This window comes from Hyperoodon ampullatus (genome assembly GCF_949752795.1).
Source record: "Hyperoodon ampullatus genome assembly, chromosome: 7".
Lineage (NCBI taxonomy): Eukaryota > Metazoa > Chordata > Mammalia > Artiodactyla > Ziphiidae > Hyperoodon > Hyperoodon ampullatus.
Window position 1 is genome coordinate 90,030,100 of NC_136920.1, and position 16,319 is coordinate 90,046,418.

The 16,319-nt window shown below is 48.4% G+C and overlaps 1 protein-coding gene across 6 annotated transcripts in view; it reads right to left on the reverse strand.

The window, feature by feature from the left end:
* PKNOX2 (PBX/knotted 1 homeobox 2) overlaps nt 1-16,319 on the reverse strand; it is a gene marked incomplete at both ends in the record, with an annotated part of 74,496 nt that overhangs the window by 20,405 nt on the left and 37,772 nt on the right. For 5 of the 6 annotated variants that reach the window (XM_079708123.1, XM_079708122.1, XM_079708120.1 and 2 more), the window contains one exon: nt 10,039-10,227. The exons of the other annotated variant lie outside the window; for it this stretch is intronic. In XM_079708123.1, the coding sequence (XP_079564249.1) occupies nt 10,039-10,227 (189 nt within the window). The remainder of the gene's footprint in view (nt 1-10,038; nt 10,228-16,319) is intronic. 6 annotated transcript variants of the gene reach the window in all.

Below are 16,319 nucleotides of genomic sequence, written 5' to 3' on the forward strand. Positions count from 1 at the left end.
GAGGTTTATTCTTTGAGCAGAACTCTTGGCCTTCTCATTTGTACAGCTCCGGGGTAACGCTGAGTCTGACCTGCAGGAGCCTAGAGACTGGAAGGGCCCTTACAATCTGAGTATTTCAGCTCCCTGAGGTACAAATAAGGAACTGAGGCTTAGACATCCAAGCGACTTGCCCACGGTCCCCCAGCTGGGTAGCAGCAACAGGGCTAGAACACAGTCCTCCATTCTCCACCAACACTGGACCCACACCCTGTGCCAAGACCTGGGCTGCAAGGTGCTCCTGTGGGTTCAATAGCTGTTGAAGGCAAGTGAGCAGATAAAAACAGCCCAAACCTGGAAGTACAGAGACAGCGTGGGCACCCAAGGAATGAAGGTGGATTGGGAATTAGCACCTCATGCCTCAGTCTCCTCACTTATAAGATGTGTCTGGCTCGGTGCTGACACCCGGGAATCCTCAAAGCCTGACTCTTCAGCTGTGAGTCTGCTCCAAGCTTGAGCTCCCCTTGTCCCAAACTCCCAGCCAACCATTCTCCCAGGGTGTAAAGCAATACTGAGATGACGTGAGGCTGAGGCAAACGTGGAAGGTAAATTTAATGGGGGGCGGGGGATCCACTCCATGCCACTCACCCTAAAACTAATGGCAGTGACTTTTCAACAATCTCTGGTTTGGAATCACCCATGCCACAGTGCTTGTCATTGAATAAGGATATTTGGAAATTTCAAACGTGAAAAGTTGTCCCAGACTTTCTCCCCCAACCCCACCCCCTGCCCCTCAGAAAAAATATCCAGCAAGGTTAGAAAAACACAAGCAAAGCCAGTAAAATAAATATAAGATATATGTCTTGGGATTCAACCAACATATTTTTCCTAGCCAGTGGCAAAAGGGTGAGCTATCACCTGGATACTTCACCCGCTTATGCAAACTCTGGCTGGTTCTCAGACTTGTGGCTTGGCTAGCCTCCATGCCAGCTTCCCCAGTTTGGGTAACTAAAGGCAATTTATACATTGGCTCAGACCCTTCTCTTTCCTACCCTCTCCTCCTACTCTGGGTCTTTGCTGGGAGGTGCTAAGAGGCAAAGTTACATTAGTAAAGGAATGGGACGGAGAACTTCATGGGTAGAGACCGTGGGCAGGGCCTGGGCTGGCCCCATCTTAGCTGGGACAAAGAAAGGAAGCAAAAACTTGGCATCCCTGACGTCAGGGGAAATGATATTCATCTCTTACATTTGTAAATATGAGCTGTTTCACAAATCTGCCTGAGAACTGGGGTGGTTTTTTGTTTTGTGTTCTTTTGTTTTTATTTCTTATTGGCTACATCGGGTCTTAGTTGATGCATGCGGGATCTTTCGTTGCAGCGCGCGAGCTCTTCACTGAGGTGGCTTCTCTCTAGTTGTGGAGTGCGGGCTCCAGGGCGTGTGGGCTCTGTAGTTTGTGGCACGTGGGCTCTCTAGTTGAGGCGCGCAAGCTCAATACTTACGGCGTACAGGCTTAGTTGCCCCGAGGCACGTGGGATCTTAGTTCCCTGCCCAGGGATCGAACCCGTGTCCCCTGCATTGCAAAGCGGATTCTTTACCACTGGACCACCAGGGAAGTCCCCACTGGGGTGTTTTTTAAGACACAGATTCTTAGGACCATTGAATTAGACCATCAGCAATCTGTGTTTTTTAAAAACCTCCCTCACGTGGTCCCAAAGATCAGATGGGTCTGAAAACTACCTATTTATCATACACACTGAATATCAGAGAGCATTCTTTCACTGTGCTATTTCATTTTAATCTCACCACTACCTATGGGGTCAGCAGAGGAGAGATTATTCTATTTGCCTGAAGAGGAATTGAAGTCCAGAGAATGGAAGTGACCTTCTTGAGTCACATAGCTCTGCCTCGAACCCAGGTCTTCTGGCTCCAAGTGGAGCACCGATGCTCCCATGGAGAGATGAGCTTTGGAGTCAGACAGCCAGGCTCCAAGGTAAGCACAGTGTCTGGCACATTTAGGCACCCAATAAATCATTTCCCACTTCCTTTGGCTAAGGTCACGCCACTAGGGAATGGCACAACCAGGGTTTAAAGCCTGTCCTAGACACGTAGGGCCTCGTGGGTTCCTTACTTAGCAACAGCAGAGGTTCATCCGAGGCTGCACGCCTAGCAGTGGTGGTCACGCCTTGACACATGCCCCTTCGTTCCTGCCTCCCTGCCTTCGGTGTTCCTGGGCCAAGGCCAAGCCCCAGAAGTCGAAGCTGCGGTCTCTGTCCCAGACGAGCTCCGTGACTTGACTTTGCAACTATTTCTGGTCACGCCTTAGTTTCCAGCCTGCTAGAACCATGTCTCTGCGGAGACAATGGGGCTGCGTCTCTGGAGACCGTGTACCGGTCTTTTCTGAGGAAGGATCTACTACAGCGGCAGTGGGAGCCCCCTGGGGAGAAGATGTTGGCTAAGCACACAGTGTTATTGTCTTCTCTACAGCTTCCTCCTGGGTCTCAACAGACTCCAAACCAGGTAGATGGTGCTCTGCCTAGACTCACACAGAGCTGTTTCCTGCCAGGCTCCTTGGCCTCATGAAGAGGCTAGAAGCACATTTGGTAGTTTCAGTGACATTTCAACATCCGGAGACTCACATCCCTGCTTGAGTTGTCCAGGAACCAGGGGCTGAAAGCTGGTTATCCAGTCCAGGAATTCTTTGCTATGAGTGGTGTCCGCAAGCCTCTGGAAACTGCCAGAAGGCTGGGAATCATGGACACTTTCCTGGCTCTTCTGGTGGAGCCGTTCCATCGGGCTGGGGAGCATGCAGTCTCTTACTTTCCAGTAGGAAATGGGCCAAAAAGCTGAAAACTTAGAGTTCCCCAGCAATGACGTCTTTTAGGGCATGGACCAGGTGACCAAGAAGTCAGATGGAAATCAACGAGCTGGCCTCCACAGACCTCATCCCACTCTTGTTCCTTGTGTGCTGTTCCCCAGAGACAAAGAGAGGCCAAGAGCCTCTCGGGAGGGGCACAGCGAGGCAGGGGAGCAGCTTTAGGATGGCTGAGAGCTTGCACTCCTGGACGCCACCCGTGGGCAGCTTCCAGGCCCTCGCGTCCTGGGGTCATCACTCATTCTTTCTGAACCACAGTGGTCACTGGGTGAGTTTTACTCCACATTTCATTTTTGGAACAAAAAAAAAAGATGACTTGTTCAAAAGGAAGCCCTTACTAAGAAAAAGTGAAAGGCTCTGCAGTTACTTTTGGAAGCGGAGGGTGGAGACGGCAGGGAACAAATGAACTGGCAATGACTGTGGACTCTGACACGATGGTCTGATGTCAGCCCAGGAGGAGCTGTGTCAGCCCCTCGAGCCATCTTTCTTCACTGTTAATAGCGAAAGGGCTTATGCTGCGTGGGAAGACTTAATTTCCACTCAAGGAAGAAACTCCTGGAAGAAACCACGGTGGTGAGAAGAAATGAAGGCGTGAAGGAAAGGACTGATTAGAAAAGTTTTCCTTTAAGTTATTTTGAAAGAGCTGTAATTTTTATTGTACTAGGATGCCTGTGAAACAGGAGAGTGAACTGGATGACCTTGCGAAGGCCCTTCCAGTTGGGGATTTTAGAAAAACCAACGCCATTCCCTGGGATGTACTGTGAGTGGGTGGAGGGAGTGGGGGGCAGCGGGAGTGGGCGCCCCGGCTGTCTGCCATCCCCCGCCAGGCCACTAGGGGTCTCTGCTGATCCACCAGCCCAGCCCATCCTCCCCAAAGCCTCCCAAGCCTCCCAGGAGGACGGATTTGTTGCTAACTTGCCTAGACTGGGGGTGGGGAGCTGGTCTGCTGGAGAGCTTGTCTTGACCCACCCGGGCAAGCCCTCGGCCCATCCTCCTGACTCCTTTAATGCTCCCTGACAGCCTGATATGCTGGGCAGGCAGCACAAGGGTTCCCTCTCATGCGCGTGTCACCTCCCCCTGCTTGGTTGCAGGGTTTTTGAGGGAAAGAGGGGTCTTTCTTTGAATTCCCCCAAACTGCCTGGCACGGCGTTGGGTGCAGGATAGACGCTCAGTAGATGGGTGGCCTGAGTGGGCTTCAGCCTGGAACGGGGTGAGCGTGTTCCTTTGGGGGGCAGGGACGTTGCCGCTGTCCCCAGACACCGTGTTCTTGGCCACGTCCCTCCAGTTCTGGCAGAGCCAGCGTGCTGTCTCAGGCTGGGAAAAGCTGATTTCCCAAACCCGGGGAAGCCAAGCACATGTAAACAAGCCACCTAATCCTGTTCCTGTTCCACTGCAGTTGGGAGCTTTCGTCTCAAGGGAACAGCAGCTGCTGCAGCTCTTAAGGGACATTCCCTCAGAAAGAGGGAGCCGCTCAGGTTTCTGAGCCTGGCAGGGCCGCCCCCTTGGGGTCCTGGCCCCTGAACGGAGGCCAGGGGGCTAGGAACCCAGAAGGGACAGCCTTAACGCCCATAAAGGAGGAAGGCAGTGGAACTCCCGGAACTCAGCTTCCTGTCACTTGGGTCTGGGGGTGTCCCCTTTTCATCTCAGCAGTGACCTTGCAGGGTGGGTCACCACCCCCAGCTCGGCCACGGGGCAGAACTTCCAGGGGCTGGGCTGAGGTGCTGGCTTCCCACCCCCTTGGCCTCCGGCTAATGTTGAAAATGCAAACTCTGTGGGTCAATAGGTAAGTTTCCCCTTCCCCAGGTGAGGATGTACTGATTAGTGCCCTTCCTGTTTTTCTGGAGAGTAGCACAGCTGCAGAGTTACATCTGGTCGGCTGAGCCCGGAATCTCAGAACCACAGGCTTACTCTGTGGCCTCTCCTTTCCCTACTTTCAATCTATTAGCAAATCCAAATTCTTGCTTTCCAGCAATTGGTTTCTTACTCGCTGGTCTCTGAATCCCTGATCTACAGCTAGGTAGGGTCATGCCTCCCCACCCAGGGCCCAGGACCCTTGGTTCTCCTTCCTACGTGTCACAGAAAAAGTAAAAGGATCTAGTAAATGAAAATAGACTCATCCCTGACTCTGCTGCTTATTAGGTGTGTGACCTTGTACCAGTGACTTAACTGCTCTGAGCTTCCCTTTCCTTGGGTGTAAAATGGAGAAAATAATGTGCACCTTGCAGGCTGGTTGTGAGGCATAAGCAAGATAATCTATGTCAAGCTCCTGGTACACAGAGTGCTTGGGACCAGGGAGCTCAATAAACGTGGACGTTCTCCCCTTTCTCTGCCAGTTCTTCCTTGAGCAGCTCAAGAGGTGGCCAGTCGGTTCATTTGTCTCCAGCGCATCTCCAATCCTTACCCCATCGCCTACATTCTCCACTGCCTTTAAAGTCTTTGGCAATTGGCTGTGGTGATCAGACTCAAAGCATAACGTCCCACAAATTTGGCTGCAAGATACTCCATCATTACATTCGCAGTTAGAGATTGGGTCACAGTGGTTTTCATGCCCTTGGAACCCAGCAAGCTCAGTAGGTCCTTGAACAGATGCACATGGCATGAGTGAGTGATGTTCCCCCCATACCCCGGCCCCTTCTCTGCAGGGACTGTGAAAGGCTCTCTCTGTTCCTTACCTTCTCCAGATTTCTCTCTACCCTGGGAACATTCACACTGAGAGCTCCCAGGTAGTCTGCTAACCACCCTCCACTCCCCCAAGCTTGCCTGAAATGCCCCCTCCTCTAGGAAGTCCTCCCAAGGCCAATGAATCTACAGCTTCTCCAATCACAATAGGATTTGAAAGTCCTCCTGCTGGCCTATCTGATCCTTACAGAGGTTTGCTCGTCCTGTCTCTGGGCAGGAACAGACCCTGGCCATGAGGGCGTGCAGGCTGGGGCCTGGGCTTTCCCTTGGGAGGAAGAAGGATGCTGAGTGGTGACTGGGCAACCTCAGGCCATACACGTGCTTTGCTCAATCCAGACCCCTTCCGGCGGCTGCCTTCCTGCCCTTCCTCAGGGCCCCCATGTCCCTGAGCACTCTGTGCTCACATAATTTATCTAGATCCTTGGGTGTGACTCAAGCTCCCTCCCACTGAGATTGGGCAGTCATCATGGACAATTCCCTGTGTTCTCCCAGGATCTAGCAGGGTGCATACAGTAAGCTTCCCCTAAATGCTCGGCAAATGAATGAGAACTGTGGCTCCGGGCAAATGAATGAGAACTGTGGCTCCGCCTGATTTGCACTGGAACAGAGCTGAGGTTTAATCTCCACGGGGAAAGAGGGATGGATTTCAGGTCAAACTAATGCTTGAGGGGGGCGGGCATGAGGGTCTCTCCAGTGGAATGGTTTATTTGGTGCCATCAAGGAAGGGCTTCTTCACTGAGGATCTGCCCCCACAGGAAGCCTGGCTTCTGCCGAGTAAGAATCCTGGGTGTCATTAGGTGCAGGCAGGGCAGGGTGGCCTCCTCCCGAGGGGAAAGGACAGGCTGTGGCCCAAGTCCTTGGAAACCCCGGTTTAGCTTTCCTGCTTGCTGAAAGCAGTCTCCCCCGCTCCGAACCCCCTTCCACCCGCTAGCAGAAAGCTCACACACAGAAACGGGAGGCCAAGCGGAGGGTATGCCCGGACCTCACAGAGCTGGATGGGGACACAGTATGGCATCTGAGAGAAGGGGACCCATTTGAATAAAAAAACATCTCCCACTCTGCAACACAAGGCTGAATGATTAGCACACAGGCAAAACCATGAGCCAGCAGTTTGCAACAAAGCTGGCAGGCGGCTGGAATGTTGATCCTGAGGATCCTGTTCCAGAGGGGAGACACCCCTCCCCAGGCCAGGCTGGCGCTTGGCGCGGCTATTTCAGGCTGGGGGGATTAAGGTCGAACCATGACGAATGTGTGCACAGACACACACGCACACGCACACACACACGCTCCTCCTCTCTCCTCTGCCGAGCTGGCTCCCACGCCCGGACCCCAGGCAGGCCTGCCTCCTGCACTGAGTCTCTTGGCCCCGAGGGTCTCTCCTTCCTGGGAAGGCCCAGGCCAGCCCGCGCCCACCTTGGCGAGGCACAGATGGGAGCCTGACCTGGGGATGTGGACGGGGCAGCGCAGGGCACATCCTGCTCACCTTCTCACGGACACACACCTGGGACGCTGCACTGACCCCACCCTTCCCCCTCCCCCCATGACGGCCGCCATCTCTCTTTCCAACTCCTTTCTGCCTCTGCCTGTCTCCAGCCTCACTCTCCGCTTCCTCGGTCTGTGTCTCTTTGTCTCTGTTGTTCTTTTCCTCTAGTTCTTCAGCCTCTCCGTACCTCCCTCTCAAACGTGACCACTGATATTTGTCTTTCTTTCCCTTTGTCTTTCTCCCTACTTCCCCTTTCCTCCTTTGCCTTCCTCTTGCTTCCCTTGATTTCTCTCTATCTTTCTCATCATATGACTTCTTTCAACAGATATTTACTGGCTGCCTAGCATTCACCAGGAGAGGAAAACGTAAAGTCACATGGGATATTTACCATATAAATGGCCCACTGTGCCCAGGAGTTAGTTGAGAGAAAGAAAAGTCCATGCTTTGGGGTGGGGTGTCAGGGAGGCCTCCATGGAGAGAGCAGCGTTATTATTGCCGTTGGGGAAGAGGCTGGGTTTGGTCCTGCAGAGGTGTGCAGTCCTCACCCAAACATACAGGCGTGGAAGAATAGTGACCTACGAGGGCATCAAATGTCAAGTGAAAGGATGTGAAAACTCTGGGGGGCAATTGGGGTTTTCAAGCAGGAGAATGGCTTGAATGGAGCTTTAGAAGATAAAGCTAGCAGCAGAAGGCTAAGAGGTGTGCATATGTGAATTTGTGGGGGGGGCACGGGGGGCTTCGAGGTAGCCAGAGGAAACAGAAGAGCAGGTTAGGAAGCTATGACAGCAGCTCGTGTGTAATTACCTTATTTGCCCACTGAAGCCTGAACAAGTAGGTGGGGCGAGAGGAAATGAAGAGACAAATCTGAGAAGCAGCAAATGGGACCACCTCGCTAAGTGTCTTCTCCTCTCTTTCTTGGTGTCTTTGTTTTTGTCTGATTGTCTGAGTTCCTCTTTCTAAGCGGATCAGAGGCCTTTCTGCAGTGGTCACCCCAGGGCCAGCTTCACTGTCAGGCACAGATGCGATGCTTACAGTGATAGGAATCAAAGTTCCTTCCTCTTTCCTCTAAGCTCAGAGGCACTGAATGCAGGGATTCCCCAGGAGGACTGAGTTTTGCAGATAGCATCTCCGAGGCCTGGCTCACCCAGAGCCCACGCTATCCTTCTCCGCTAACCCGCGTCTCCAGTGACCCTGCTTTCTGCACACGAAGGTGTCGGCCCGGGGACCCCAAGCCTGAGGGGGCCACTGTGGCTGCAAAGCCCTCGGGCCCTCCTTTCTTCTCCCACTGCCCTGGTACACCCCCGATGCCAGAGCTCGAGCTGGGGTTGGAGGGCCCAGGAGGGGAAACCCAGTGCCTCTCCAAGGACCTGATTATTTCCAAAGACTTGTGCTAATTTTCTGATATGATCCTCACATCTCTGTGAGGCACTAAATCCTCATTACTTTTCCTGACCGATGCATTCTAATTAGATCAACACTTAAAACAAATTCACAATAGCCACAGGATGGCTTTCCATCTCATTAACTCCTCACTTATTATTTTCATGAAAATTACTGATAAAAATGTGCATCTCCATTTGGTGAGGCCCCACAGCCTCCTTGGCTCCTATCTTGCATCTCTCCCATCACCGGGGCTGCGCAGCATCGCCATGGTAACCCACAATAATAGAAACTAATAAATTACAAACGAGATGCTCGTTGAGCAATTACTGTCCTCTTTTATGCAAGTTTTTTGCTAATTTTGATCATAAGGGAAAGTACAATAAGACTCTGAAGGAATGAGTCTATTTCAAGAGAATATTAGCAAGCAGAAGCCTGGGCGGCTGAGTTTGGATCTGTAATAAAGTGATTTGGTGATTTCAAGCAATGGGAAGAGGAAGTAAACTTCCGGCCTCGCGTCCCATACAGTACTCACTACCGAGTCCCACAGAGACCCCACTGGGGTGGGTTCGATGTGAGATGTGATTCCTGCTATCAAAATGTACAAGGCATGGCTGGCCTTCTAGGGGTCACCATGTCCTTTCCCCTGCCTCCACCAACCTATAGAGACAGATTATACGTATCGATCCTTAAAACTTAAGGATAAAAATGGCACCACTTTTCTCTGGCGTTCTTTCCAGCACCTCTCACCAAGCATTCTTAGAAAGTTTACCAGTATCCCCAAGCCTGATTGTCTCGTGGGCAGAGGCTAGTGCAAACCTCCTGGGGGACCCTCCATGTGTCTGTCCTGGACTCAAGAGCTCAGTGGGAGAAGAAGAAAGTGGTGAGTCTAGGGCTTACATAGACACCAGTGAGTTGGGAAGGTATCACCAGGAAGCTTTCTTAGTATATAGGTTTTGGGAAAATATTCTTTCCTGGAGAGAGAGCCCATTCTCTGCCATTTCCACAGTTCCCAGTTCCCAGGATGAAGGTGGCAGGTGAATCTTGTGATGGGTGACTTTAGGTGACTTACACAGTGGCCCTGGACCACGGTGAGACAGACGTGCCAGGGCAGGGGTGAGCAACTAGAGAATGATCGGGGGAAAGCTGTCCCGTGAGAAGCTGTTGTCTCCTATTAGGTGGGCAGGATTCAGGGAAGGCCCACTTTCCCCACACTCTGCTTCCCAAAACACAGAGAGCTCATCAAGCCCCAGCCCCCTTGAGAAGCCTGTGAGGCTGGGATGTCTGGGTCCACTCCCAGCTCCATCCCCGCCTCATCCTCCTGCAAAGCTCTCCATCTCCTTAACTCTCGTGCTCATTTTTTTGGGATATCTTGGACCAGGAAGCCAGGAATCACTTTGGACATTGTCCCTCTCAGATCTGGTCATCTTCTAGGGAATACTGATGCCCTGGCATGCTGAGCTCTGGGTGAAAAAGGGACTGAGCTGCCTGAAAAGAGCAGGAGGAGTGGATCAGAGGATCCTTTCACCTCATGGTGAAAGGATACAGTGAGTCTAAACCATTTTCCTAGGTCTCCATGGGACCTTCAGACGTTCTGACACCTCGCTTAGGAGCCTGGCTAGGAGACAGGACCCAGCCCTGTGTGTTACCTGTGAGTGAAGGTTTATGGAGGGCTGGTTGGGGGAGTAGGGCCCCCCGAGGTCATTCCTGAGCAGGTTATCACTGTGCATCTTGGTTTTGAGGCAGGTGATGTAACGGTTACAAAAGTCCTTGCAGAGTTCATTGACTTTCTCCAGCTCCAGCAGGTGGATTCTCAGGACCTGGATTGCCTTCACCATCTGTGGAGGGGGAGGAGAGGTGAGCCCAGGTGCCTGGATCCCAGTCCCCTCACTTCCTTGACCCCCACCAAGTCCCAAGCACACGGACAGAGAGGAGCCCATGCTCGCCCTAGGGACGTACGCTTCCACCCGCAGGATTTAAATTCTCCTTGTGGGTAGCTGCCGATTGTTTCCTTGCTTTGAGTTCACTGTTATCACTGCTGTTCTTGAGGCAGGTGTGGTATTCTGAGAACAGCACTGTCCTTAGAGGTTAGAAGACCAGGTCTCAAGCCCCCTGCCTGCCATTTACAGTCTGTGTGGCCTTGGCCAAGTCCTTAAGCTCTCTGCGCCTCATTGTCTGACAGATGGGGACCATTATGCGCTCCCTGACAACTGCACAGTTTTGTGGAGAGGAGCAACTGAGGGAAGGCGTGAGCTGCAAAGTGTGAGGCCTTGAACAGGCACGAGGAAGACCGAGATCAGAGCTCTTTGCAAGAGCCCCAAGAGGTCAGGGACTGGCTATCCTTAAACACGTATTCTGAGCACCTCATGTGATGCCAGTCACCTAGCAGACACCCCATCAATACATGTTGACTGACTGCATCATCCAGCATGACTTAGCTGGATGCTGGGACACCCAACTGTCTGCGGTGGCCTTTTCCGTACCCTTTGTTATGTGTGTCTGCCGCCTCTTCAAGTGGATGTTCCTAACCTTTTCAAGGCAAGAAGCTATTTCTCAATCGAGGCTTCTCCCTTTATCGTTGTTATTATTATAAAAAGAAGGTGCTATGGCAGGTATGGAAAACAGAGGATGAAAAAGACTGCCCTTGATCTAATCACCCTAAAAAGAATGACGATTTTTTTTGTTCTTTTTCGCATGCGTGTATTTCAACATAGCTTCAATCACCTTGTATATACAATTTTCCTTCCTGTTTTTCCCCTTAGTTTACCAGATGTATTTTTCTAAGTGGCAGGAATGTTTCCTCTATTCTCCCTTCTAGACTGCAAGCTTCTAGAAGAGAGGGGTGGTGGCTAATTTGCTCACCCCATTATCCTCGTTCCTAACACAAGTGGATACTGAGTATTTGTTGAACGGGTGAAAGTTATTGAGTAAATACATTTTAAATTGCTGCATATCATTCCATGTGTGTGCCACACTTAGCCAATTCCTTATGGTTGGGCATTTAGGTTAATTCCAATTTTTTAATTTTATTAAAAAACATGTTACAGTGACTTATCTTCCAACCTTATAGCTTATTCGTGTTTCTGCATTATTTCCTTAGGACAAGGTCCCAGAAGTGACAGAAAAAAAGCTATGGACATACTTTTGGCTCATGATAAATATGGCCAAATTGCTTTTCAAAAAAGGTGTTGGAGCAATTGGATATCCACAAGCAAAACAGTGAACCTTGATTTAAATCTCACATCTTATACAAAAATTAACTCAAATGGATCAAAGACTGAAATGTAAGACATACAGCTATAAAATTTTTAGTAAAAAAAAAAAAAACCCAGGAGAAAATCATCAGGACCTAGGGCTAGGCAAAGAGGTCTTAGACTTGACACCAAAAACATGACCCAGAAAAGGAAAACTTGATGAATTGGACCTCATCAAAATGTAAAATGTTTGCTCTTCAAAAGACCCTGTGAAGAAGATGTAAAGATAAACTACAGACTGGGAGAAAATATCTGCAAACCACATATCTGACAAAGGACTTATGTCTAGAATATATAAAGAGCTCTCAAAACTAGCCAGTGAAATGACAAGCAATCCAATTAGAACTTGGGCAAAAGACAACATCAGACATTTCACTGAAGAGTATATATATACATGGCAAATAAGCATATGAAAAGATGTTCAATGTCATTAGCCATCAGGGAAATGCAAATTAAAATGACAATGAGATATCACTACACACCTATCAGAATGGTTAACATTAAAAATAGAGGTAACACCAGATGCTGGCAAGGAATTAGAAATGGGACCACTCATATGTTGCTGGTGGGTATGAAAAATGGTCCAGCCACTCTGAAAAACAGCAGAACAGTTTCTTATGAAACTGAATATACCATGCAGCTCAGCAATTGCACTCTTGGGCATTTATCCCAGAAAAATAAAAACATCTTCTCACCCAAAACCTGTATGTGAATATTCCAAACAACCTTATTCTAATAGCCCCAAACTGGAAACAACCAAAATACAAGTCAACAGGTGAATGGATAAAGAAACTATGGTACATCCATATCACGAAATAGTACTAGGCAATAAAAAGAAACAAACTACTGATACACTCAGCTACTTGGATGGATTTAAAGGGAATTATGCTGAGCAGAAAAGAAAAAGCCAGTCTCAGAAGGTTACATAGTGTATGATGCCATTTATATAACATTCTTGAAATGACTAAATTTTAGAGATGGAGAACAGATTAGTGGTTGCCAAGGGATGTGGTGGGGGAGAGAGGGAGGAACTGCTCTGTAACTTGACTACCATAGTGTTTCCATGAATCTACACATATGATAAAATGGCACAGAAGTACACACACACACACACACACACACACACACACACACGGCTGCATGTAAAACTGGTGAAATCTGAATAAGGTTGGTGGATCATACCATTGTCATTTCCTGGTTGTCAAACTGTACTCTAGTCATGCAAGAAGGGGATCAGGACTTCTCTGTATTAATTCTTACAACTGCATGTGAATCTACAGTTCTATCAAAACACAAAGTAAAAATTAAAAAAGTGGGGCTCGCCTTGGAGACCATTTATGTTGACATAAGCAATATATAAGCATCCCTCTTAGCTTTTGGCCAGCATTTTGATGCCCAGGAAAACAAGGATGGGCATCGCTCCCAGAGAATCCTATCAGGTGTGTCGTGCTGCGTGGCTAGAAGCCAGGGCCACACCCGCTCTGAGCTTCATCTGCATTTCAAGTGGAGAGCAACTGAGGCGCCCCCAGGTTGGCATTTGGATTGTCTGATGGGTAGGGATTGTGCTTCACTAATTAAAGGCTCTGAGTACTGAATTAGACTAAGTGTCACTCAAAGACAGAAACCAACAATTGTGTGTTTTCAAGCAGGGCTCAGTCACAGGGCCTTGTCCTCAGGGGATGCCCCCTCCGTGGGGCTGAGACTAAAGGAGACTGTGCCATCCCAGGCAAAGAGGAGAAGAGTGACTTTAGTCTGGATTATTTGGACCAAAAGATGGAGTCGGGCACTGAATAAATTATTTGCTCTTGCCTAAATTTTCTACTTGACAGTATATGGTGTTTAATAAATACTCATTGACTGATCGATGGATAACAATACCCAAACATTTCTTACTCTTACTACGTCTCAGGGACTGTGTTAAACCCATCACACGCCTGATTGATTACACATAACCACCTCTGCAAGTAGGTACCATTATTGCCCATATTTTACAGTTGAAGGCAATGAAGGCCAGAGGTAGAAGTTTACTGGCTTAACGTCACACAGTCGGTAAGTGACAGAGCTGGGACATGAAGCCAGGTTGCCTGTGTTGCTTCACCGGCAACTAGGGGTCTCAGGATTTACACAGAGAAAATGGCAGTTGATAGGGTGCATGGTTTAGGGAGAAAGTGGCTTAGTGACAGGAAGTCGGGGCATCCAGGAAACTAAAGTTTAGGATTTCCAGATCCCTCCCTGGCAATGTTCCCGCATTCGGCTGCTCTGGCCTGGCCCACAGGAGCCAGAGTACCTCACCGTGCTTCCCCATGTGTAAAAAGAGGGGGCTGGACTGTCAGGTGCCTTCTGTTTTCTGATTCTCTGAACATTACAGGGACTTCTGATGGTCCTGGAAGGGACCACGTGAGATGATCTAGGCCAGTCTCTAGGTGACCGGATGGTCCAAACCCTCCCGGACATATGGCTGCATCTTCTCTCCTGAGGCTCTCTTACCACCTCACACCACCTCCATGTTCTCTCAATCTGCTGAGTTCTTCCAAACATTTACTGCAATCTCTGCTGCCTTAATATAAAGTGCTGACTCAGCCTTCTGTAGGCACCGAGAACATCCAGGGCTTCCATCAATACAAGCTCCCTTAATTTAATGTGATACATTCAACAAATATTGAGTCTCATTATATGCCAAACACTGGACAAGACCTCTGACTTAAATAAGTTGCCCAGTTAGCTTTGTCTTCCCCAGACAAAATAATCCTAATTCCTTAAACCTTTCTTCTTTTTCCCTCCCTTCCTTCCTTCCTTTCATTGCTTCTTTCTTCTTTCTCTGAGCTTTCCTTTACTGGACTATCCTTCATTTTCAATCAACATTTTATTTATTCATTTTAAAATCTTTTCGTGAATACACACACATACACATCCATACACACAGAAAAGTGCACCTATCTATTTATAGCCAATAAATCCTTATTAGGTAAAAAGAATTGGAAAATACAATTAAGTAGAACAAAATAAAAAGTAAAATCTACCCAAAATAGCTTTGCTCAAATGAAATACGCATGCAATGTGTTTAAATCAGATTTGGTGCATGGTGGCCAAAAGTGGACCTACATTTTGGTCTAATAAAGCACAGGTGAAGGATTACTTTTTTATGAGGTAATAGACTTGGTTTAAAGATTTAAGAACATAGAGTAAATCATAATGGTATTCCAAGGCAATGCATATGTAGGACCTATTCAGTATTAGAGGAAAAAATGGGCAATGCCATTAATGTGGGGCAGCTGCCTGGCCTGGCGCAAAGCCTGTGGGATTTACCATCAGACAGCTTGGATTTGAGTCCAGACCTACTGTTTACAAACTGGGTGACATTGGGCTAATTCCACGACTTCCCTGAGCCTCAGTTTTCCTCATCCCTGTCTCACAAGATTTGATAACGGCTAAAAGAGATAATAATGTGAAAGTGCTTTATAAACCACAGGGAATCAAATGCATATAAACTTTTGCAACCTCTTTTAATGATTTCTAATATCCTGTTGGCTCTTCTATTGCTGTTCCATTTTCAGATAGTGGAAGAATAATCATCCTCAGTTTTTTCTTCTATATTTATGTTTAGTAAATCATCCTCTATCTTATTTTTATGCAATTTTGGGTTTTTGCCTCTAAATCAGAATAAAACTCTGACATATTAAACTATTTTTCCTAAGTGATCAGTGTCATGTAAAAAGTTATTCCAAATCTTCCAGTGCGATAACAATTCCATTTAATATCGTCATCAAATGTGAGGAGTGGATCCTTCATTCCTTTTCTCTCAGTTTTGCTTCATCTTTCAGCTTCTCTCCCTCCCTTCTCTTTCAAAATATAAAAACAGCCCTCTTCTTCTGAGCAGAGGGCTTCACAAAAGCAAAACAAGATGCACCCTTGCATTTCAGTCTCATCTCACAGCGCACGAACCTCACAAGTCTCAGGAAAGCCCGCAGGACCGCGGTCTCTCATTTTCTGGGAAGTCGCATGGCATGATATCCTGAATCTACTATTTCCTGCCCGGGTATTTTTGGACAAGTCATTTAACTTCATCTGTAAAATGTAAGCTGATAGGTAATACTTACACTGTAGAGTTGTGGTGAACACTGAATAAGATCATGTACACATATGTCCTGGGCACACAGGAGCTGTGTGTTATATGTGGATTCTTTACGCCAACACGCCCCTCCCCCCCACCATCAAGTACTTTTCTGAAAAGTGGCCTCTCTTGTAGGATTGCGGCCTCTTCATTTGATAGTAATGTCCTTGCCTTTCAAAACATGTATATACGTAGCACTTTACAATTTGCAAAATGCTTCTCTCTCCATCACCTCATTTGAGTCTCAGAAACATGGGGACACACAGGCACTGCTATCACTCTGCTAGAGATGAGGAGATCAAGGCTCAGAGATTAGGTAACCAGCGAGATTCCAGGCAGCAATTAGGGAGGGAGGTAGCTTTGCCCTGGAGGGCAGATTCCGTTTACCCTCTCCTTCTCCTGCAATTTGGGAAGCTGGAATATTCTCCCTCATTTACGGATGAAGAAATTGGGAAACAGACATTCCTTGAAGTGCTCTGACATTTCCTGCATGTCACTAGGGCAGCCAAAGCTAAAATCTATTCAGGAATTTTTCCAGACCAGATCAGACCAGCCGGATCTGGCC